General features: G+C 42.9%; 1 protein-coding gene across 1 annotated transcript in view; it reads left to right on the top strand.

Annotated features, from left to right (window-relative positions):
* Positions 1-19,933, top strand: part of nfixa (nuclear factor I/Xa) — an 89,198-nt gene extending 69,265 nt beyond the window's left edge. The window contains exons 7-10 of the mRNA XM_084318529.1: positions 653-822; positions 2,357-2,504; positions 5,101-5,189; positions 19,487-19,933. Of these exons, the coding sequence (XP_084174655.1) occupies positions 653-822; positions 2,357-2,504; positions 5,101-5,189; positions 19,487-19,501 (422 nt within the window). The 3' untranslated portion in view covers positions 19,502-19,933. The remainder of the gene's footprint in view (positions 1-652; positions 823-2,356; positions 2,505-5,100; positions 5,190-19,486) is intronic.
* Positions 19,934-25,766: the final 5,833 nt, after the last annotated feature.

The raw sequence follows: 25,766 nt of genomic DNA, 5'->3' as shown, positions 1-25,766 counted from the left end.
CAGATGTTGCCAGGGATAATGCCAGTCAACCCCTAGAGAAATGTCACGTCAACTCTCCTGTTTCAGTGCAATGATATGCCTAGAGTCAACCTTCTCCTGAAGCTCATTTAAAACATGTGCCTTATATAGGTCAGGATGTCAGTGTATTTAGTTACGTATCGTTCAGAGTATTGTTTAAAATGAATGTCTGTGCCCAGTGCCTGAATTGAAATGGAGTTGGATGAGCCTCATTGTCTCTCTCTCTCTCTCTCTCTCTCTCTCTCTCTCTCTCTCTCTCTCTCTCTCTCTCTCTCTCTCTCTCTCTCTCTCTCTCTCTCTCTCTCTCTCTCTCTCTCTCCCCTTCCCTCTCTCTCCCCCCTCCCTCTCTCTTTTTCATCCTCGTTCTCCCTCCCTCCCTCCCTCCCTCCCCTCCCTCCCTCTCTCTCTCTCTCTCTCTCTCTCTCTCTCTCTCTCTCCTCTCTCTCTCTCTCTCTCTCTCTCTCTCTCTCTCTCTCTCTCTCTCTCTCTCTCTCTCTCCCCTTCCCTCTCTCTCCCCCCCTCCCTCTCTCTTTTTCATCCTCGTTCTCCCTCCCTCCCTCCCTCCCTCCCTCCCTCCCTCCCTCCCTCCCTCCCTCCCTCCCTCCCTCCCTCCCTCCCTCCCTCCTTCCCTCAGGGAGTCCCCGTGCCTCAGCATCAGCCCTGCACTTCCCCTCCTCCTCCATCATCCAGCAGTCCAGCCCCTACTTCACCCACCCCACCATACGCTACCACCACCACCAGGACCCGCTCAAGGAGTTTGTGCAGTTTGTGTGTGCCGACGGCTCGGGCCAGCCCAGCGCACAGGTGAGTGGACTTTACGGTGGTGACCAACCTAGTTATATACTGGAGGAATGACACCCATATCCACAAATACAGACCTGGTATCCATTGTGGAAAATGAATGATAGTAATACCAGGAATACATGAATCAAATGTATGGTGAATCACTAGTATTCTTGTGGTTTTACCATAGAGATGCTATGTTTCTATAGTAATCTTGACTATTTCATAATAGTAGTTGGTGTGTTTGGTGAAAGGAAACACAATTCTTCAACAAACAAAGAAATTGCAAAAATTACACATTTTAGAAAACAACACAGCTACAGTATTGCTAAGTCAGTCTATATTTGACTCTAAAAGAGTCACAAGTTTTTGTATTTGGGCCCGATGTTGTTAAATGTCCTCTTAAACAGTGAAATATAGGCTGAGATTTTAGCGCCTTTGTCAAACCCTACCCTCTTTTCTTGATCCTCCAATCACAACGGTTGCTTTCCTCTGACACATTTTGTTTTGGGGAAGCAACAGTTGTGATTGGAGGATCAAGAAAAGAGCGCAGAGCTTGAGATAGGTCAACAACAACAACACACTGGTGTAGTATAGGCACACAGAGAAAAAAACATATATCTGACGTGCATATACTGTGTACGTGCATATGTGTATATGTTGTTCTGCAACCTAGTACTATTATTATTATTCTTTTGTTTCCTCTTGATGCCATAGCTCCTACCTCTTCTACCTCTACCTCTTCTGATGAGTGTAAGGTTTAATTTCATTGGGTATAAAAAGTGATGCAACCCATAAGAATAGATGTGTTCCTTCTAGTGACCCAGTGTAGATTCCTCTCACTGTATTTACACACATTCACTGTTTATCTGATGCATTTAAGCTGATGAGGTGTGTTGATAGTTCTGTACATTTTACCATGACATGTGAGATGGAGCTCATGGGCCACCAAACCTTTTATTATTTCATTCCCTATTTCCCTGAACTTCCCACATTAAAGGCACTCTCTTTAGACAAAACACACACCCGCATACACACACAAACAGTAGTATACACACTTCTCACTTTTCGCATTCCATCGTTTTCCTCCTTTTTAAGTTCAGTACATTACTTTCTTAACTTCCCCAGTACAGAGACCCACTCCTCTTCTTCACTTGCGTGTTGAGAGTCTGTATCACTAATTTCTCTCCATTAGTTGCACAACTATCTTTCCCCAGCTCTGTCTTTACGGCAAAACTGTGCGACAGGCTTATTTTTTTTTTTTTTTTTTTTTCATCTATTGGTTTGGTGTGCTCCCCAGGTGTGTGTGTGTGTGTGGCTTGTATGTTGGCATATGGGAATACACGTGTGAGTACGTGAGTGAGTGAATGAGTGTGTGTGCATGTAAGTGGGCATAGTGTCAGTGTGTGTGTGGATTGTGTTGGAATAAGCATTAGCGTGTAAATGTGCGTGTAAGTGGCCCCCAGGGTGGTGTCAGGGTGTGTGTGTGTGTGTGTGTGTGTGTGCGCGCTCTCGGGTGTGTTCTGCTCACCCTGTCTGTGTGGTCCGTCTGCAGCCTAACGGAGGTGGCCAGAGCAAAATGCCGGGCTCCTTCCTGCTGCCCCCGCCACCCCCAGTGGCGCGCCCTGTGCCCCTCCCCATGCCCGACTCTAAAACCATCAGCTCGCCCACCGACGGCGGACTCAGCTCACCCGCATCTCCGTGTAAGTCACCCCCCCCACCTCCACTCCCCCCCAATAAACTCCCATCACTGCCCAAATCTCCCCAGTGACCAGTCAAAACCAAACGATGTTGCTATAGGCTGGGTAGTTATTATAGCTTATTTGTCCTTCTATTCCAGGCGAAACCAAGTAGGTACCCTACCGGTAGATCTGACCATTAGACGTTCTTAACAGATCCTCTCGCTCCTGAGCTCTCAGCAGCCCCCACCAACCCTCCCGTACTCCTCCAGTACCATCTAGACTGTACCGTAGTGTACCAGCGCCATCCTGTAGAGGCAGAACACCACGCCTGTGCCAGACCAGAGATCCCCTTTCAAACTCTTCTCTTTCTCTCTCCCTGAAGTTCACTCTCCCTTTCTCTCTCGTTTTATTTCTCTGCACACCTCCTCAACCTTTACGCCCCCCCCCTCCTTGCTCTCTTTCATTCCTCTGACTCTTTTTATTCTCTCTCTCTTTCTCTCTGGTGTTGGGTTTCCTGCTAGCACCACAGGAGGCAGTATAGTTTGTTGTGTTTGTGTATGTTGCCTCTATAGCCGCTAGCCTTTGATCGACTGAGATTCTGCATGTCTGTCTGTGACAGCGGCAACACAATATACCCCCTTCTCTCATTTCTGTTTTCTTTTCTTTATTCGATATATACTCTCATATTCTCCTTTCTTTGTTTCTTTTCTCTTTTATTTATTTTTCCTTTTTAAGGGAACAAAATTAGGGCAGTTGGCGTGGACTCCAAAAAAACATCATGCCCCACTTTACCCACCCAATCCCCTTGTCACTTCAACACAAATCTCACAACAATTAAAAATTGAGAACAACAAAAACATGGAAATCACAAATATAACAACAACAATAACAACAACAGCCCAATCTCTGTGAATATGGACAATAAAAAGTAATCAAGCCTGTGTAATTAGTGCTAGATTGGGGGAGTGGGGAGAGTGTCATGGGGGGCTCTGAGGTGTTGGTGGGCTCCACCTAGGCAGGTGTGGTTTAAGAGTCGGGCCATGGGAGAGGCACACGGAGAGGGGCACACGACGGAGCAACCCGGCCGCATTCCCCCTGGTTACCTTTTTTTCCCCCGTCCTCGTCTTGTCATTCCAAACTTTCCTCCCATCCCCCTCCCCCGACAGCTTTTGGCTTAATAACTCTTACTCTTATTATTTATGTCTTTATTTATATGCACATCTATATAAATAAATATCCTCTCCCCTACTCTCTTTTCCTCCCGAGTCAGTGTTCACTGTAATTTTTTTTTCTTTTTTTTTCTATTTTATTCCCTCTTTGATTGACAGTGTAATTGATCTCAAGATCTGCCCTCTTTCCTCGATGCTCCAATCACAACTGTTGCTTTCTTCTGACAAAAGGAAAGCAACAGTTGTGATTGGAGGATCAAGAAAAGAGCGCAGGGTTTGAGTCGGGTCAATTGTACGCATAAAACACATAACACATACATACTTTCACACTCATGCAGTCTCAATCTCCAGACCTCTCATCCTCACCCCTACATACCCTCAGCCTCACTCTGCACAGTCCAGCACAGCCCAAGCTCTTCTCAGCTGCCATATTGGAGTCCAGTGAAGCATAACTGCCCTAAATTTGATCCTGTGGCATCTGGAATGGTGCCACACTGTATAGAGTCCTTCTCACCCTAGACTTCTACGTGAAGCATTGGTTGCCACCAGTGATTGATACTATGGATCCTCCATTGGTCCCTCATTGGTCTTCCATTGGTTCCCCCATTGGTCTCCTCATACATATGCTCAGCTTTCATGGGATTTCACAGCTCCCATGTGCTCTGAGCACACATTCAGTATGACTGAGAGCCGTCCTCGACTGAAGAAATTCTTTGTAAGCTATTAATGATTTTGTCGATTAATTGAATAGTCCGACAACAAATTGCACACCGTTGTCCCTCTGCAACATAATGCAATCATGCAGAGGGGCCTTATATCCAGAGATTATTTAGTGCCAATTAGTGGATAATGTGATGTCGTGCGTTCATATCGTCAGTGATAGCTCATTCAGCATATTAAGACACACAAAGAAAAGAAAAGAAAATGACTACAAAGAAGTTGCAGTCGACTACGACCCTACCAGCCAGTGTGTGGACCAGGAGGGGGCAGTCCTACAAACTGACAGGAGTGAAAGCAGCCTATATGACCCCCCTCCCCCCCTTCCCCAACTGTAGAATTGGAACAGTCACAGGATAGGGGGCTGCTGACCAGTATCTGGGATAAAGAGCAGAAGTATGACAGGAGATACAGTCCCCCTGGAAACACAGATTATTACTGCCTTCCTCTTGTTAGAAAGAGAGAGAATCTGTTCACCCATCTTCCATCCCTCCTGTTAAACTTGGAACAACTCACCCACTAAGTGGTTCTTCTTGGCCTCTAGTCTCTTCCAACGTTTTGGTTTGACATGTTACTATCTAGTTATAGTCCTCCTAAACAACATATGTAACATGCGCAGGTAATGATCATGACACGGTCCTCCGAACCATATTGTGAGCTTTGTGTATTTGTGTGTGTGTGTGTGTGTGTGTTGTGTGTGTGCATGCTCCTTTCTCTCTCTCTCTTTGTAGCATACTCCACGCCAGGCTCCACAGCTTCCAACCGGTTTGTCGGCATCGGATCACGGGACAACTTTCTGAACATCCCCCAGCAGACTCAGGTACTCCTCCACCTCTCTCCTTTTATCTGACTATCCACCCTTCCTCCTTCTCCTCTTCCTCCTCGCTTTTTATCTCCATTCCTACTTTCCCTCCTCTCTTCTTCATTACTAGGTGAAATGTGCCTCTGCGTTGTTCACCTACTCGTGGAATCCGAATTTCCCCAAAGGGATCAATAAAGGAATATGTTATGTTATGTTATCTTATGTTATCTTATCTTAACAATGCTGTCTTCTGTATTTCTCCTGTGGACATCAAAGTGTTAAGATAAACACATCAGGACCTCAGTGGTGAGGCCATTACATCTGGGGACCTTTAACCTCAGTGGTGAGGCCATTACATCTGGGGACCTTTAACCTCAGTGGTGAGGCCACTACATCTGGGGACCTTTAACCTCAGTGGTGAGGCCATTACATCTGGGGACCTTTAACCTCAGTGTTGAGGCCATTACATCTGGGGACCTTTAACCTCAGTGGTGAGGCCATTACATCTGGGGACCTTTAACCTCAGTGTTGAGGCCATTACATCTGGGGACCTTTAACCTCAGTGGTGAGGCCATTACATCTGGGGACCTTTAACCTCAGTGGTGAGGCCACTACATCTGGGGACCTTTAACCTCAGTGGTGAGGCCATTACATCTGGGGACCTTTAACCTCAGTGGGGAGGCCATTACATCTGGGGACCTTTAACCTCAGTGGTGAGGCCACTACATCTGGGGACCTTTAACCTCAGTGGTGAGGCCATTACATCTGGGGACCTTTAACCTCAGTGGTGAGGCCACTACATCTGGGGACCTTTAACCTCAGTGGTGAGGCCATTACATCTGGGGATCTTTGCCCTCAGTGGTGAGGCCAATACATCTGGGGACCTTTAACCTCAGTGGGGAGGCCACTACATCTGGGGACCTTTAACCTCAGTGGTGAGGCCAATACATCTGGGGACCTTTAACCTCAGTGGTGAGGCCAATACTTCTGGGGACCTTTAACCTCAGTGGTGAGGCCATTACATCTGGGGACCTTTAACCTCAGTGGTGAGGCCATTACATCTGGGGACCTTTAACACTTTGATTGCCAGCAGGGGGTGCGCTATTTATCGCTTGAGTGCCAGCACTTTAGTCAATGAGAGGACGGGGATATTTGCGAACGCATAAACTATATCTTAAATTATGGCTATGTGTCTAATACAACCGTCGCTTATCAATTACTTGCTTGCAGTCAACATGTACGAAACGGATAGTTTTTTTCTAGTGCTGTCAGGTGATTAAAAAAATGTATCTAATTAATTACAGGATTTGTAATTAATTAATCTAATTAATCGCATTTTAATCGCATAACCATTTTATGCCTGATATTCTATATTCCATAATTATATTTCAAATTGCATGTGTCCGGATGGCAGAATTCAGTACTGTATCTACAAAACCTTCTGTTTAATCATCTTCCATCTATTAATTTGCTTAGATCTTTCAGGTCTGGTCAATTTGAGCATGGTGTTATTCACAGTCAAAGATAAAAAAAAAAAATGTATTGATATTCTCATTTGGTTCATTACAATTTACTCAAGCCTAGTAACAGACACAGTATTTCTGACACTGGGAATTCCCTGAGATCCATAGATGTCCCTAAAATCAGATACCAAGAACATGCAAATGGACCATATTAAAAAAAAAGTCTGTAAATGTGTATTCTACATTCTTATGGAATGAATGAGATAAAAAACAAAACAAAAAAAAACATTTTTCTTTGTAATAAATTTTGAGTTAATTTTCATAACGCGATAATTTGCTGTGTAATTAATTAATCTAATTAACGCGATAAACTGACAGCCCTAGTTTTTTCATCAGTACATTTCCGTTTTATACCGTTTTAAATACGAGTAGGCCTATAGTTTTGAAGATTTCTAGTGATTCCAGAAAAATCCGCGATAATAGCTCTTTAGTGGAATACACAAAACACGTTGTCATTTTTCAGCCTATTTATGAATAGTTTTCAAATAAACGCTAGATTATCGATAGTATATGTGTACTTATGCACGCTAGAGAAGCGGGCTGAAAAATCAATTATCCATGACCTGGTCAGCGCTAACGTCATATACACACATACACACATACACACATATGAGACACGTTGTAAACGCTGTGAAAAAAAACTCTGATTAACCCAATACTGTTAAAATAGATTCCTTACCTCAGATCAGATGTTCTGCAAAAAGATTATTCCAATTCCTGATCGCCATTCCAAATATCGATCGCGTTTATTGATCCAACGTTAGACGTTGAAACAGATCATCCACGCTGCCTTCGGTTGCCTCAATGAATGCAATAGTCTCAGGTTACATGGCTCAGAAGTAAAATGTTTAAATACAGAGTTTTTTTTTCTCATGCATTTCCATTGACTCCAATCCAATGGGTGCAATACCATCCGGGAGACGATAGGGGGCGGTATTTGCCCTTTTCGAGGTCAGAGCCAGTCCCAATGATAACGTGAGGCTGGATGGATGAAAAATGAATGGATATCGCTAATAAAAGAAAAAACGAGAAAATAACGAGAAAACTCGTTGTTGGGCACTCAACGCATGGCGGCCAACAACGAGATTTCTCATCGTTGGCACCCAATGTGTTAACCTCAGTGGTGAGGCCATTACATCTGGGGACCTTTAACCTCAGTGGTGAGGCCATTACATCTGGGGACCTTTAACCTCAGTGTTGAGGCCATTACATCTGGGGACCTTTAACCTCAGTGGTGAGGCCATTACATCTGGGGACCTTTAACCTCAGTGGTGAGGCCACTACATCTGGGGACCTTTAACCTCAGTGGTGAGGCCATTACATCTGGGGACCTTTAACCTCAGTGGTGAGGCCAATACATCTGGGGACCTTTAACCTCAGTGGTGAGGCCACTACATCTGGGGACCTTTAACCTCAGTGGTGAGGCCATTACATCTGGGGACCTTTAACCTCAGTGGTGAGGCCACTACATCTGGGGACCTTTAACCTCAGTGGGGAGGCCATTACATCTGGGGACCTTTAACCTCAGTGGTGTGGCCAATACATCTGGGGACCTTTAACACTTTGATTGCCAGCAGGGGGTGCGCTATTTATCGCTTGAGTGCCAGCACTTTAGTCAATGAGAGGACGGGGATATTTGCGAACGCATAAACTATATCTTAAATTATGGCTATGTGTCTAATACAACCGTCGCTTATCAATGACTTGCTTGCAGTCAACATGTACGAAACGGATAGTTTTTTTCTAGTGCTGTCAGGTGATTAAAAAAATTTATCTAATTAATTACAGGATTTGTCATTAATTAATCTAATTAATCGCATTTTAATCGCATAACCATTTTATGCCTGATATTCTATATTCCATAATTATATTTCAAATTGCATGTGTCCGGATGGCAGAATTCAGTACTGTATCTACAAAACCTTCTGTTTAATCATTTTCCATCTATTAATTTGCTTAGATCTTTCAGGTCTGGTCAATTTGAGCATGGTGTTATTCACAGTCAAAGATAAAAAAAAATTTATTGATATTCTCATTTGGTTCATTACAATTTACTCAAGCCTAGTAACAGACACAGTATTTCTGACACTGGGAATTCCCTGAGATCCATAGATGTCCCTAGAATCAGATACCAAGAACATGCAAATGGACCATATTAAAAAAAAAGTCTGTAAATGTGTATTCTACATTCTTATGGAATGAATGAGATAAAAAACAAAACAAAAAAAAACATTTTTCTTTGTAATACATTTTGAGTTAATTTTCATAACGCGATAATTTGCTGTGTAATTAATGAATCTAATTAACGCGATAAACTGACAGCCCTAGTTTTTTCATCAGTACATTTCCGTTTTATACCGTTTTGAATACGAGTAGGCCTATAGTTTTGAAGATTTCTAGTGATTCCAGAAAAATCCGCGATAATAGCTCTTTAGTGGAATACACAAAACACGTTGTCATTTTTCAGCCTATTTATGAATAGTTTTCAAATAAACGCTAGATTATCGATAGTATATGTGTACTTATGCACGCTAGAGAAGCGGGCTGAAAAATCAATTATCCATGACCTGGTCAGCGCTAACGTCATATACACACATACACACATACACACATATGAGACACGTTGTGAACGCTGTGAAAAAAAACTCTGATTAACCCAATACTGTTAAAATAGATTCCTTACCTCAGATCAGATGTTCTGCAAAAAGATTATTCCAATTCCTGATCGCCATTCCAAATATCGATCGCGTTTATTGATCCAACGTTAGACGTTGAAACAGATAATCCACGCTGCCTTCGGTTGCCTCAATGAATGCAATAGTCTCAGGTTACATGGCTCAGAAGTAAAATGTGGAATACAGAGTTTTTTTTTCTCATGCATTTCCATTGACTCCAATCCAATGGGTGCAATACCATCCGGGAGACGATAGGGGGCGGTATTTGCCCTTTTCGAGGTCAGAGCCAGTCCCAATGATAACGTGAGGCTGGATGGATGAAAAATGAATGGATATCGCTAATAAAAGAAAAAACGAGAAAATAACGAGAAAACTCGTTGTTGGGCACTCAACGCATGGCGGCCAACAACGAGATTTCTCATCGTTGGCACCCAATGTGTTAACCTCAGTGGTGAGGCCATTACATCTGGGGACCTTTAACCTCAGTGGTGAGGCCATTACATCTGGGGACCTTTAACCTCAGTGTTGAGGCCATTACATCTGGGGACCTTTAACCTCAGTGGTGAGGCCATTACATCTGGGGACCTTTAACCTCAGTGGTGAGGCCACTACATCTGGGGACCTTTAACCTCAGTGGTGAGGCCATTACATCTGGGGACCTTTAACCTCAGTGGTGAGGCCAATACATCTGGGGACCTTTAACCTCAGTGGTGAGGCCACTACATCTGGGGACCTTTAACCTCAGTGGTGAGGCCATTACATCTGGGGACCTTTAACCTCAGTGGTGAGGCCACTACATCTGGGGACCTTTAACCTCAGTGGGGAGGCCACTACATCTGGGGACCTTTAACCTCAGTGGTGAGGCCATTACATCTGGGGACCTTTAACCTCAGTGGTGAGGCCACTACATGTGGGGACCTTTAACCTCAGTGGTGAGGTCATTACATCTGGGGACCTTTAACCTCAGTGGTGAGGCCAATACATCTGGGGACCTTTAACCTCAGTGGTGAGGCCACTACATCTGGGGACCTTTATCCCACCCTCCAGAACATTTACAACAAGCGGTGCAAGGGGAAGGCTAAGAGAATTATTAAGGACTCGAGCCACCCGAACAACTGCCTCTTTGAACTGCTGCCGTCAGGCAAGCGATACCGGAGTCTTATGGCGAGCACAGAAAGACTCAGAAGGAGCTTCTATCCCCAGGCCATCAGGCTGCTAAACGAACAATAATCGCTAAACGAACAATAATCACTATGCAACAACCATCAAATGCACACAGCACACACACCCACACGCACACACTCACTCAAACAAACAACACACTGCAGCACCCACTCTCCACACTTTAGATCACACAAACACACTTACACTTTATATTTATTGATAAAGGATTTGCACTACAACTCGTACACCTACTGTGAATTGTACCTAAACTGCACCTCGTCCATTTATGCCTTGCACTATATAGTACTATATAGTATTGTATATTAGTACACTGCACAGTATTGTATATTGTATGGTAACTACGTCTACGAACATTGTACATATGTCTAAACTGAACACTGTGACCTCTTTTTTTACTTCTAATTTTTACTATGTCTTTATTTCATACTTATCTTGTCATGCACAGTCTCTGGAGCGCAACAGTAAGAAGCATTTTGTACAAAAGTATTCTGTACTTCTGTATGACAACTATTAAAGAAACTTGAAACTTGAACTTGAACTTTAACCTCAGTGGTGAGGCCATTACATCTGGGGACCTTTAACCTCAGTGGTGAGGCCACTACATCTGGGGACCTTTAACCTCAGTGGGGAGGCCACTACATCTGGGGACCTTTAACCTCAGTGGTGAGGCCATTACATCTGGGGACCTTTAACCTCAGTGGTGTGGCCAATACATCTGGGGACCTTTAACACTTTGATTGCCAGCAGGGGGTGCGCTATTTATCGCTTGAGTGCCAGCACTTTAGTCAATGAGAGGACGGGGATATTTGCGAACGCATAAACTATATCTTAAATTATGGCTATGTGTCTAATACAACCGTCGCTTATCAATGACTTGCTTGCAGTCAACATGTACGAAACGGATAGTTTTTTTCTAGTGCTGTCAGGTGATTAAAAAAATGTATCTAATTAATTACAGGATTTGTAATTAATTAATCTAATTAATCGCATTTTAATCGCATAACCATTTTATGCCTGATATTCTATATTCCATAATTATATTTCAAATTGCATGTGTCCGGATGGCAGAATTCAGTACTGTATCTACAAAACCTTCTGTTTAATCATCTTCCATCTATTAATTTGCTTAGATCTTTCAGGTCTGGTCAATTTGAGCATGGTGTTATTCACAGTCAAAGATAAAAAAAAAAATGTATTGATATTCTCATTTGGTTCATTACAATTTACTCAAGCCTAGTAACAGACACAGTATTTCTGACACTGGGAATTCCCTGAGATCCATAGATGTCCCTAGAATCAGATACCAAGAACATACAAATGGACCATATTAAAAAAAAAAATCTGTAAATGTGTATTCTACATTCTTATGGAATGAATGAGATAAAAAACAAAACAAAAAAAAACATTTTTCTTTGTAATAAATTTTGAGTTAATTTTCATAACGCGATAATTTGCTGTGTAATTAATGAATCTAATTAACGCGATAAACTGACAGCCCTAGTTTTTTCATCAGTACATTTCCGTTTTATACCGTTTTGAATACGAGTAGGCCTATAGTTTTGAAGATTTCTAGTGATTCCAGAAAAATCCGCGATAATAGCTCTTTAGTGGAATACACAAAACACGTTGTCATTTTTCAGCCTATTTATGAATAGTTTTCAAATAAACGCTAGATTATCGATAGTATATGTGTACTTATGCACGCTAGAGAAGCGGGCTGAAAAATCAATTATCCATGACCTGGTCAGCGCTAACGTCATATACACACATACACACATACACACATATGAGACACGTTGTGAACGCTGTGAAAAAAAACTCTGATTAACCCAATACTGTTAAAATAGATTCCTTACCTCAGATCAGATGTTCTGCAAAAAGATTATTCCAATTCCTGATCGCCATTCCAAATATCGATCGCGTTTATTGATCCAACGTTAGACGTTGAAACAGATAATCCACGCTGCCTTCGGTTGCCTCAATGAATGCAATAGTCTCAGGTTACATGGCTCAGAAGTAAAATGTGGAATACGGAGTTTTTTTTTCTCATGCATTTCCATTGACTCCAATCCAATGGGTGCAATACCATCCGGGAGACGATAGGGGGCGGTATTTGCGCTTTTCGAGGTCAGAGCCAGTCCCAATGATAACGTGAGGCTGGATGGATGAAAAATGAATGGATATCGCTAATAAAAGAAAAAACGAGAAAATAACGAGAAAACTCGTTGTTGGGCACTCAACGCATGGCGGCCAACAACGAGATTTCTCATCGTTGGCACCCAATGTGTTAACCTCAGTGGTGAGGCCATTACATCTGGGGACCTTTAACCTCAGTGGTGAGGCCATTACATCTGGGGACCTTTAACCTCAGTGGTGAGGCCATTACATCTGGGGACCTTTAACCTCAGTGGTGAGGCCAATACATCTGGGGACCTTTAACCTCAGTGGTGAGGCCATTACATCTGGGGACCTTTAACCTCAGTGGTGAGGCCATTACATCTGGGGACCTTTAACCTCAGTGGTGAGGCCAATACATCTGGGGACATTTAACCTCAGTGGTGAGGCCATTACATCTGGGGACCTTTAACCTCAGTGGTGAGGCCATTACATCTGGGGACTTTTAACCTCAGTGGTGAGGCCATTACATCTGGGGACCTTTAACCTCAGTGGTGTGGCCAATACATCTGGGGACCTTTATTCAGCAGGGACCAGGGAACTGTTGCATCAGCCCCAAACAACATGTCTCTCATTTAGCAGGACCTCTAATATGAGTAGTTCCAAATGTAGGGGTTGTTTTGGGGAATATTTGCGTTTAATTTCATCCACAAGGGGTACGGAAGCCCTAAGAGGCCGTACATTCATACATTTGATTTGCTCCGTTTTCCCGTGATAACGAGTTAATTTAATTAGTTTTCTCGTGATAACGCGATAATTTTCTCGAGATCTCGAGAAAACGAAACGATAGTCTATATCAGGGGTAGGCAACCCTAGGCACGCGTGCCTGCATAGGCACGCGGGGGCATTTGCATAGGCACAGGGGGCAACATAAAAAAAAAAAAAAAAAAAAAAAAAAAAAAATTGCTTTGAAATATTATAGTGAAATATTTTGCACTGTTGTCCCATTTATCTTGTTGAAATCCTCCCACAGGTTCTTTTTACTACCACATATTTAATTGAGACCCTTTATTCGTTTATTATTTCAATTTAGCTGGAAATACATTGCTACATCATTCAGTAACATTTGCAGAGCCTTATAACAAAAACATTATTACGGTCACCATTGTGACCAGTGGGATTAATCAACAAATTGTATTATTTATTTTTCTATTTCATTGAACATTGCACATGTTAAGCAATTTTTTTACTCAAAATGTGAGTATTACCAAGTCAACTTGTGTTCTTAAAACAATGACAATAAACATAGTTTTATTAGGTTGAAATAATGTGGTTGTGTACTTATTTTTCTGTTAACTTATTATGGATTGAAAACTGAAAACCTTAATGCACAGTAACTGAACTCAATATTTTTAAGTTCTGGTAACTTATTATATTTTTTTTACAGTGTAGTCTTGCGATCAATCAAAACTTATTTACACGATATACCTCACATTCACCCTCCATTCACATCCTGGTGTTCTCCATTAGGCATGTAGGTGGAGTTATGACAGCACACGTACAGTACACACACCAATGGTGTGTGATGTGTCCAAAAATGAATGGGCAAATGTGAGTGAAATGGTCGCACTGTATGCAGCTGTTTGTCTGCATTGCATCCCCCCCCCCCCCCCCCCCCCACTCAGATTTAGGGTTGATACAACCATCATAATAATATTGTTAATAATAACAATAACAATAATAATGTAATAATGTAAAATTATCATTAAAAAGACCTGATTATGAGAAAAAAATATTACGATGCATGGAATATTGTTGAGGCACACTAGTTACAACTATATTGTAACGCGCCTCTCGGGGAGGAGTCAGACTTTTGGAGGATACTGTGTAGCCTGTAGCCTGTAGGCCTTGTGTATGTATGTATGTGACAAATAAACCTCTTGAATCCTGTCATATATTCAATCAGTTTCAGTAACTACAGAACACATAATACTAGACAACTCACTTGTTGAGGTCCGGCCGTCTGGACGGTCTGGGCTTCCACAGCACATTCCATGATAAAAAAAAAAGTATCCGTTTAGTTAGATAGATGATAGATCATCATCCAACACTGTCTACAGTATCCTATCCTGTGTTCTGATACGACCGCAGGCGCCGGCACGGTCACCGGGCGTTGTAATACTAATAATAGTCTCCACCGGAGCAGCACCAGCAGCAGGTGTAATTGTAACGGCGTCGCCTGTGATCCCGCCTCCTGCTGCTCTGTCAGCTTCACTGTCTTCGTGAAACCAAAATTGGTTAGGCTTACTTGTTTTCGTTTAGACATTATGCATTCCTGAGTGACCTTATTTACTGGCTGTCAAAACGATCACTGTGTCAACAAGTCACAGCACAGGTTACAAAGTGGGTCAAGTTTGATTTGTGCCGTGCGTGCGTGCAGGCTGCAGCGCCGCCGCGCTCCGAATGGTAATTGCAAGAATAGCATGCATGTTGCCATATTACGTGTGAATTAGTGCGCAAAAAATCTTTAATCATACATCCAAAATAGCATACGTTTATTATTATACACGATGATGATACAGAAAATTACAGAAAAATGAGAAATGCATGGCAAAAGTAGCATTTATTTTCAGTAATTTAGAGACCCCAGGGGAGCTTTAGAGACCCCCAAGGGAGCTGATGTCTGATCTAGGGGAGCTATAGCGGACCGAGCTCCCCCCGTGGATCGCACCCTGCCCGTATGTCCAAACCCCTCCCACCCCCTCCTTTCCTCCCCATCATATGTATATTTTCTGTTAGGATCTCTGTTTAACAGTACTGTATATTTGCATATCTTGTATGTCGCAAATGTAACAGTACTGTGTATATCTGTATGTCATGTACCCCCCTGAAATAAATTAATCCGATTTAATTAGTTTTCTCGTGATAACGCGATAATTATCTCGTTATCACGGGAAAACGAAGTCCGTTTTCTCGTGATAACGAGGTAATTATCGCATTATCACGAGAAAATGGAGTAAATAAAATGTATGAATGTACGGCCGCTTAGGGCTTCCGTAGGTTAGCATGTTTTATTAGTACACTCATTTGAGTAGTGGAAAAGGGGTAGGATTAAATAAATGTATACTTCTTCCTACTCCTTTTCGAACATGTAAATTGAGTTATGTTTTGCTTTTGTTTAGTTATTTATTTAGTTTGAGTTATGTTTTGATTTTGTTTAGTTATTTATTTTGTTTGTATTCATTTACATGTTCGAAATAAAGATTTCAAATCAAAAGCATATAAGAGTGACTATTCTGATCATAGTTTTCACTTTCTCCACTGGTATCTCAGCTATAGTCATATCTAACAACAAAAATTTGAGATAGGATCTCATCAAAGGGATCTTTATACGTTGATTGGACACCGGGCAGATATTTCCAGTTTCCAGGATTCACAGCGTCAATATGAGATGAGATATTTTTGAAAGGTGAAAACAGTTGGGGGATGTACTCTGTTGGCTCCCAGCCTCTCCCCCCAACTGTTTTCAGCTTTCAAAAATATCTCCCTGGGACGGATAACATCATTTTGATGCAGTAGGCGAAATCCTAAAACCAGACATCGGCAATCAGAAAATGTCCCGCAGCTATTTCCAAGCGGTAATAATGATCATAATGGTCATATTTTTACCAAAGGCTCTGCTGAAATAGATTTATATTGTGTTGCTGTCTCTTCTTCCTTTAATCAATATTGATGACATATTGGCCAAAAAGTAAGAAATGTATCATGAAAAATATACTCTTGATGGTAACTGTTTGATGTATAATACTGGCCATATATCATGGCCTTTAGTTCCCGTATTGGTTTCCAGTGCCTGTGCCACAGTAGTTTCCCACAGTGTATATAAACAGAGCCAGTTAGTGTAAGCTCCAGCAGTACTGATTTATCTTCTCTAGTCTCCCACAGACTGCGTTAGTGCAGCGTGTGAGGCCAGCAGTACACTACATTGTGGTTTGTGCCTTGGCTGTGCTCTGCCACTGGGCTGCAGTATCTTGGGCCTCCTCCATCACCAACACAACTTTTCTCATTAGGGGCTAACCGCACCTGCCTGCAGCCACTCAGCTCCCCTGTCCTCCCCACACATGGAAGCAATCTGCATTCCTGCTCCGCTCTGCCTTGCTGCTGGGCTCCCCCCATCCATCAGCAGGCTCTCTCTCTCTCTCTCTCTCTCTCTCTCTCTCTCTCTCTCTCTCTCTCTCTCTCTCTCTCTCTCTCTCTCTCTCTCTCTCTCTCTCTCTCTTCTCTCTCTCTCTTCTCTCTCTCTCTCTCTCTCTCTCTCTCTCTCTCTCTCTCTCTCTCTCTCTCTCTCTCTCTCTCTCTCTCTCTCTCTCTCTCTCTCTCTCTCTCTCTCTCTCTCTCTCTCTCTCTCTCTCTCTCTGCTCCCACTAGTATCCTAGTCCCCCACATGCACCCCTCTCCCACAGACAGCCCTGGCACTGAGGAAGCATCAAACACCATCCAAGTGTGCATTTGTGCACACACACACACACACACACACACACACACACACACACACACACACACACACACACACACACACACACACACACACACACACACACACATATGCACACATACACACTTTCTCACACATACAGTACTCACACAAACACTCATGCCCCTTTTCTTTCCCCTTAAAAACTGTATTTTCTGCCAACTATTAATGATCAAGCGTGATTTAAATACTATCCAGCTCTGAGCTTGACCCCTGAATGTACTGTACAGTACAGTATACTGTAGAGAGTAGTTACATGAGCCTAGTGGGTCAGTACAGTACAGTACAGTATATACAGTATACTGTAGAGACAGGACATGGCCCTACCTAGTTACATGAGCCTAGTGGGTCAGTACAGTACAGTATATACAGTATACTGTAGAGACAGGACATGGCCCTACCTAGTTACATGAGCCTAGTGGGTCAGTACAGTACAGTATATACAGTATACTGTAGAGACAGGACATGGCCCTACCTAGTTACATGAGCCTAGTGGGTCAGTACAGTACAGTATATACAGTATACTGTAGAGACAGGACATGGCCCTACCTAGTTACATGAGCCTAGTGGGTCAGTACCAGCCCTAGCCGGAATGGGTAACAGAGGTCCCTGCCTCTCCTGCTGCTCGCTGGCATATGGAGGGGTTCAGAGTGTGGGCCTGCCAGCCTGCCAGAGAGAGAGAGAGAGAGAGAGAGGAGAGAGAGGAGAGAGAGAGAGAGAGAGAGAGAGAGAGAGAGAGAGAGAGAGAGAGAGAGAGAGAGAGAGAGAGAGAGAGAGAGAGAGAGAGACTCCGCACCAACAGGATGAGAAGGAGGGAAAAGCTGGTGTTAGGAGCTCTCTGGTGGCCAGACCCCAACCCTGCAGGGGGACAGAGAACGAATGTATGTGTGTGTGTGTGAAAAGTGAGAGGGACTGAGAGAAAGAAAGGGAGGGGAAAAAAGAGAGAGGGAGTTAGTTGAAGCTCGCTGAACTCCACAGTCACGTCCCGGCTGTCTGGTTGCCCGCAGCAACCAGACATGATGTCATAGGCAGTTGAACTTGGACTTGCAGGGGGGTAGGAGAGGAGGGGGGGGGTCACTCTCGGCTGCCAAGGATTGCATTGGGAGAGCCGGGAAAGAGAGAGGGGGGAGCATAGGGAGGAAAAATGGGGTTAGAGGAAGTTGGAGCCAGGAGGAGGAGTTATTAGCGAACACCAAAGAATCATGGGTAGTAACGAGGGAGAGAGAAGGAGGGAGAGGAAAGAAGGGACAAGGAGGAGAGAGGAGAGGAGAAGAGAAGAGAAGAGAGGAGAGGAGAGGGGAGGGGGTTAAAACTTTCTCCGGGTCTTGCTAGAATGGAGGACAACAGAGGGTTAGCTGTGAAGGCCGAGGCCTGTGGAATGTCAGCGCGAGCCAAAACGGCTCAGCCTGGTGCCAAGCCCTCCTCTCTGCCCTCTTATCAAACTGTGAAACCAGATCCCCGGTGTAGCCGGCCTCGCCGGCTTTACAGTGTAGCATGAGACCACTCTGCCCACAGAACAGAGACACATTAGGGGGATCGCCTTACATGTAAACTGGTAGCGCATGACAGAGTAGTTATAGTCTCATGTTTACTTATTGGAGAGACGCTCATATGGAAAAGTGCTGTCCTGCCATTGTTTGTTGCTCCAAAACAACAGACGCGTGTTTCTTTAACGAGTAAACAGTTTTTGGTCACAGCCCCATTAAAACAGTGAGTGGTAAAGTTGAAGTAGCAACTTTGCAGGTCTTGTGCAGGACAGCTGAGCTCAGCAAGTGAGAGAGGAAGGAAAGGAAAACATGGCCCTCTAGTGGATGTATGGTTGTTTTCAGTGGCGCTTCAGTCCTGCGTTACACTCGTTTTAGTTACACACATTCACACCAGGGAGCTGTTGGATACAATCCACAGCCTTCTACTGTTGACCACTGAGAAGCTCGTCTACTGTAACCGTTTGGGGGCTAAGTGCCTTGCTCAAGGGCACTTCAACAGCAATTGTTTTTTTCCCCCTGCCAGTTCAGGGATTGAACCAGCAACATTCTGGTCGCAAGCCTGCTTCTCTAACCACTCAGGCCACTGCTGCCTTCTTTTAACCAAATGTATTGAATTGAGTTGTGTTTCACTCTTGTGCTTGCGTTTGTTTTGCCAGTTGAACTGAATGTGGTATAAAGACAGACACGTACTGAATACTGAATACATGTAATCTGTGTATTGATATCTACAATAGATATACTGAAGTGGTATTATATTATTTATTTCATGTGTTTTTCTCTTTTTTTTCCTCCACAGTCGTGGTTCCTCTGACAAGGCCTCTGAATCAACAGCTAAACTTGTGTCATGAAAATTGGAAAACGGAACAACAAACACACTGGTAAACACGCTGGTAAAAAGAAAAAAAGAAAAAGAAAGGAAAATCACAGACTGCTGACACTAAAAGATCTTTCTCTCTCGCCGACTGCAATGCCAGAAAACAACCAGCCCCCCCAGAGGACTCCCCCTTCAACACAATTTGAGCAGCAACATTCACCCCCTTTCATGCAGGAGGCTTTCAGTGAGATTGAGTTGACAGGCTCAGAATGCAAGGAGGAAGAGGAGGAGGAAGATGAGGAACTGTCTCTCTCTCTCACACACACACACACACACACACACACACACACACACACACACACACACACACACACACACACACACACACACACACACACACACACACACACACACACACACACACACACACATGCACACACACACCATAAAATGCCAGAAAGGAAAACAAAATGGCAACCTGACAACTGACCAATAATACATTTTGTTTTTATAACTTTTTTTTATATATATATTATTTTCTCCACAATGAAACTCCATGCATTGGCTGGGAGATCCAACCATACAAAAAGAAGAAAGGATAATGGTAGAATTAGGCACCTAAGTTGATCATCTTTATATAAAATTTGAACCCTCGTAAATCTACCTATTTCTCAGCACTTATCCTTCAGGTGCGTCGTTCCTGCCCCCCCCGCCTCACCTGTAACGCAATGCTCAGGGGCCAGACCGCACCCACAGCCGCCACCTGCCAACCACACTCTGCCGCTTGATTCGCTTACCGCTGAACCCCCCACCCCCACCCCTACACATTTCTGATTGGCCAATCATGGTGACACCATCCAATGGTGACATATGCACTAAGTGGCTGGTCTTTGTTTACCTGTCAGAATATCAGGGCGTCCTCCTGTGAGAAGCGATAGCCATGAGCCGAGAGCGAGCGAGTGAACACGCGACAGTCAGTCATAACACTAACTATGTGCTTTTTTTCCTCCCCTCACCTATGCACTATTGATTTTAATAAGGGGTGAAACAGTATTGCACATTGATGGTCAGACAAGAGCGAAGCGAGTGGGCCGGGGGGTGGCTGACAGGGCAGGAGTACGGCTGTGGCAATTTTGACGTCTAGGCACCCGGCGCTTGCAGCACCTGAATGCACACACACACACACACTTGTGTGCTCACTCACACACCACACGCACACTTGTGTGCTCGCTAACACATACACACACACACACAGAGACCATCCCCTCCAGAATAGACTGTCACACCATCACTCACAATATCATATTGTTGTCTTTCTTAGGCATGGAAAGTAATTTACAGTAACACACACACACGCACAGACCATCCCCTCCAGAATAGACTGTCACACCATCACTCACAATATCATATTATTGTCTTTCTTAGGCATGGAAATTAATTTACAGTAACACACACACACAGGATTAGCATCATAGTATTAGCTTTCACTTGTTTGTAGGTGTTTTCTTTTTGCTTTCATTTTCCGGATTGGTTTTGGTTTTGTCTCTCTTGGATTCTTTCTTTCTTTCATGTTTTACTTTCTCTAGCATGTCATGAGACTTTTCTTTAGTTTGCAGAAATACATTAAGCATCATACTCAGATTTCATCTAACAAAAACAATAACAGCAATCTCTCAAATCTCTCACAAACGACAACACAGTAGCTACAGTTTGCACATGTATAACCCCTGCATTGCTTCACCATGTACCCATAGTCAAGTCACAGTTAAGACCCAGAGGAACACACGCACACTCACAGTCACAGTCACACTCACACTCACACACACACACACACACACACCGCACAGCTCAGCACCATATGAAAATGCACACTAAAGAAAGCGACACCCTGAGAAGAAAAGGGAAGCCTTTATATTTGGTTCTCCAAACTGCCTTTGTTAATGGTTTTTCATTCACTTGAGACTTGTCATTTTAATTTGAGATACTTTTTTCTATCGTAAATGTTCTTATTAAAATTGTTATCGGTATTATTTTTATCATGACACAACCATTCAAAAAAAAAAAAAGCAGACCTCACAAAATAACTGGACTGCCTGGCTGCTGCTCTGTTTTGCAGGGATAGTCTTTTGGCTGAGACCCTACGCTCAGCCTCTTTAGTAAAATTAGCTCTATGTACTAAAACCATATATCAAGACTATAACAATCTATAAAAGTGCCTCTGTATTCCCTTCATGCAATTAGTAATAAACTTGACTTCAGGTTCTATTCCCATATAATAAGCTAAAGCTACGGGGAATGGTAGCGTTGGTGCATGTGGAAACCATTGGCCTAGGACAGATCTTTATAGAGGACTGCAAACCTTTTTTTGTAAAGACAGAGAGAGAGAGAGATCTTATACATATATATTTATGATATATGCTCCTTTTTAACTTTTACTAAATGAGCTGGTTGGCAGTCTAGTTATTTTCTGAACCCTGACCCCCCCCCCTTCCCCCTCCAGTGATATCGCCTCACTGTTACCCGTACGATTTAACGACACACACACCAACACAATCTACAGTGCAGCATTCTAATAACTAGATAAACATGTCAAAAATCGACAGTAGATTTGAAGAAAAAAAAGTGTTTGTTTTTTGATGGAAAGTATTATTATTGAGAAATATGTGTCGATTGAGCCACGTGCAATGCATTGGGTAGATCATTGTGTTTGTCTGTTAGAGATTTTTAAGAAAGCTAAGAGAAAAGAGAAAAAAAAATCTATTTGTTTCAAGTCCATAAGCTCCGGGACTCTAAACTAGAGGGCCATGAAAAATCCTAGTCTTTGTAAGTTGGGGGTATTTGTTTTTATTTTCCTTTGTCTCTTTTTTAATGTTTTACGTGTAATCATTTGTTTATAAAAATGTGGGAGGGCTGAAGGAAAAATTTCTACACGTCAAAAAAAAGAAGAAAAAAAAAGAAAATCACATTAATACAAGATGAAACCGGTGCTTTTACACTATAAAGTACATTCAAAACTATTATAAATGAATGGCAATGAACAAAATAACAAACCATTTTAGGAAACAGCATTATTCCTCTATTTGTACTCTTCTATTTGTATTGAGTGGGGGGAGGGGTTCCAATTCCTCAAGGTTGTGACACAAAAGGCATTTTGGTTCAACCTTTAGAGAGAAAAAAAGGCCTGTTCTGTCATGCCCATAATTACAACTCAATTCAAATAACTTTATAATTCCTTTTGAGGGAATATATAGTAATATCTCCAAGAACTTTGATAGCCATATACAGTATATATACTGCACACAACTCACTTTGTGAAACCCCCCCCCAGTTCAACCTGATTCACGTTTATTTCATACATTGGGTACAAAAACATGACAAGATCTCCCCTCTACTGTGGGAGATGCCTCATATCCAGAGATGTCCCGGCCACATTCTAATCTTTTCAACAGGTTTTCTGAAACCAGAGATGGATAACAGACAGCTCAGCAGGTTGTGTTGTTTGGCAGAAGAGTTGAGACCCAGTATTGTAACGTGATCTGAGTTGTAGTAGAATGTCTCTAGACTCTCTCTCTCTCTCTTTCTCTCTCCCCCTCTCTCTCTCTCTCTCTCTCTCTGAGCAAAGCCACAGATAACAGGAAGGTAGAGGGGTAAAAAGGAAGCTTAGAATTGTGCACAATATGAGGAGCCAGTCTGAACCATTATGATAAAAACAGCAAGGTGAGCCTCGCCCCTCGCCCGACCCCCCCCCCCCCCCCCCCCTCCTCTGTAAATGACTCTTGAGTAGTGCTTGTGCTGTAGTGTATAGTTTCCCAGCAGTTAAAGGTTGTCCCTTAAAAGTGCCTTTTGTTCACAGACTCCATTTTGTAATTCAGATCGCCCCTTTGAAATGGCTTGAGGCAGCAGGTTGCCCCTGAGTACTACAAGGGAGGCAAAAAAACTGACCCCCCTAGTCAGTGCTTTTAGGGGCAACGTCTTCCTCTGACTTCAAAAAGAATCCCCTCCATTGTATCTCCCCTATACCCTTTCTTCCTTTTCAAAGCTGTATATATATAGTCCAAAAGGAAACTGGTGTGAATTAGTTCTTTACTTTTTATTGATAAATGATAAAAAAAAAAAAAAAAATGCAAAGGCAAAAAAACGTATTCTTGTTCTGCTCTTGCTTTTTTTCTCCTCCCCTCTCGTTCTCCTGTCTGTTTCCTCTCTAGACACTGGAGTAGTCTGTAACTGTGTGTCCGTCGCTCTCTGTCTCTCTCTCACTCTCTCTCTCTCTCCCCCTCCCGCCCTCTCCGTTGTTTGGAAGGGTAAAAAAAATAATAATAATTGCAGAAAAACTTTTGTCTGAGCAGAATGCAGTTACGCTCACATGTTATTCTTGTCTGTATGCTTCACATTGTATTACCATACCCACCTCTTCAGCTTCTCCATTCAACAGCTAATGTAAGTGAACAAATTACGCCGACTGGCTTTTTTTGGGGGTGTGCATGGGTGGGCGGGGGAACAGCGGAGGTTCAGGGGTTCGGGTAGAGGAGGCCTGGGAAGAACATTTAGGGGAAGGGAGGGTTGGATGAACTGAATAAGCATATGTTTTGGGTTGTTGGAGAACGGGGCTACTTTGACAGGGTCAGAGTTTGTTCTTTTATTTCATCTATTTATTTTCGAGTTTTTGTTTTGTTTTGTTTTTTTCTGTTTTTAATTTGGATTTCTTTTAATATTTGCTATCAGGGTATGCTGTCATTTAGGCTCTCTCTGAGACAGCCTTGGACTGTAAATGAAAAGCTATAAGCACCTTATAACCGCACTCGTCCCGCATGAGGCTGAGAAAAGGGGTTTGCATTTCCAAATACACACACACCCGCTCCCATATCCATTCAAAGACTCTTGGAACTCTAGTATTATTGTAATGGTGGGTTTTATATAATGAAACCATCAGCAGTATTAGCCATTTACAACACACACCAACCAGCCATCAAAGAGCCAGCATGAACCCAGTCCAAGACTCGGGTTCAGGGAAATCCTCCCACCTCGCCCCTCAACACACCTCATGCTGGGTTATCCGTGTGTCTCTGTTCTGTTGTTCATTTTGTTTTGTTCCGTTCATTTCTTTTTCCTCTTAAGCATGTATGGTTAGTGGTGTAATAGGCTCCTCACACCCCGACCCCAGAACCTCTGTCTGTGCCCTCAGTGCAGCACCCAGTTGTCTGTGCCCTCAGTGCAGCACCCCATTGTCTGTGCCCTCAGTGCAGCACCCCATTGTCTGTGCCCTCAGTGCAGCACCCCGTTGTCTGTGCCCTCAGTGCAGCACCCCGTGTCTTTGTGAGAACACCCCCAGACCTCTAGGTGAAATGCATGTGTTAATTACAGTTTCTTTTCCATAAGAAGAAAAACAGTTTGAGAAGAGCAGCGCCTGATTGAATAAAAAGGATGTTCTTGACTGTACCACCTCGTCATGATGTGTCCTTCTTTCTGGTGACTAAATAATAATAGAATGATATGCGTTATTCATATTGCTGTTAAAAGCCTGGTAGCTTTAGCAAGGGAACAATCCGTTTCTCTGTGTTTAATGGCTAGCACTTCGCATAACTTTAGGAGAGTAAGTCATTAGGTCATGAAAAGCATGATTACCAATTAAATGATTCCATGAGCAATATTGTTTTAATGCTAGTAGTAACATAATTGATGAGTAGCATTATACTTGTAGATGTCTATTATCCACTTATAAATGCAAGTTTAAAAAAAACATTTCAGTGTAAAGATTTGATTTCAATTCCCTACAAGCTCACACAAAATAATTTCTAATGGATATGGTGATGCTAATTCAAGTACATATCCCTTCCTATTCACCTGTCCAGTGATGCTTACAATATTTAAACAATTAATGATTTGTTGCTGTTGCAAAAAGTACTTCATGTGATTACTCATTTAGTTGTCCTCCAGGAAGATCAATAACTTGAGAAGTGATGTACAAACTCAGTCCAGATCTGCTTTGCAGACGAGTTACAGAGGTTACCACTTACCAGCACTTTAATGGCATAATGCATAACTACACATTACCACAAATGGTAATGGTTTCTTTAAATGTATAGTTCCCATAATTGATAGCTGTCAAAATGTGACATATTTGGCCAAAAACTAATTTGTGTGTTATTTTCTAACTTGGGACTCAAAATCAGGAGCACCACCACATACACTTTGACATACGCATTCAAGCATTTAGTATATTTAGACGTATGCATTCAAGTAGTTAAAAAGTCCCCTCCACTCA

This window comes from Notolepis coatsorum (genome assembly GCF_963971535.1).
Source record: "Notolepis coatsorum genome assembly, chromosome: 7".
Lineage (NCBI taxonomy): Eukaryota > Metazoa > Chordata > Actinopteri > Aulopiformes > Paralepididae > Notolepis > Notolepis coatsorum.
This window is presented reverse-complemented; position numbering and strand designations above follow the sequence as displayed.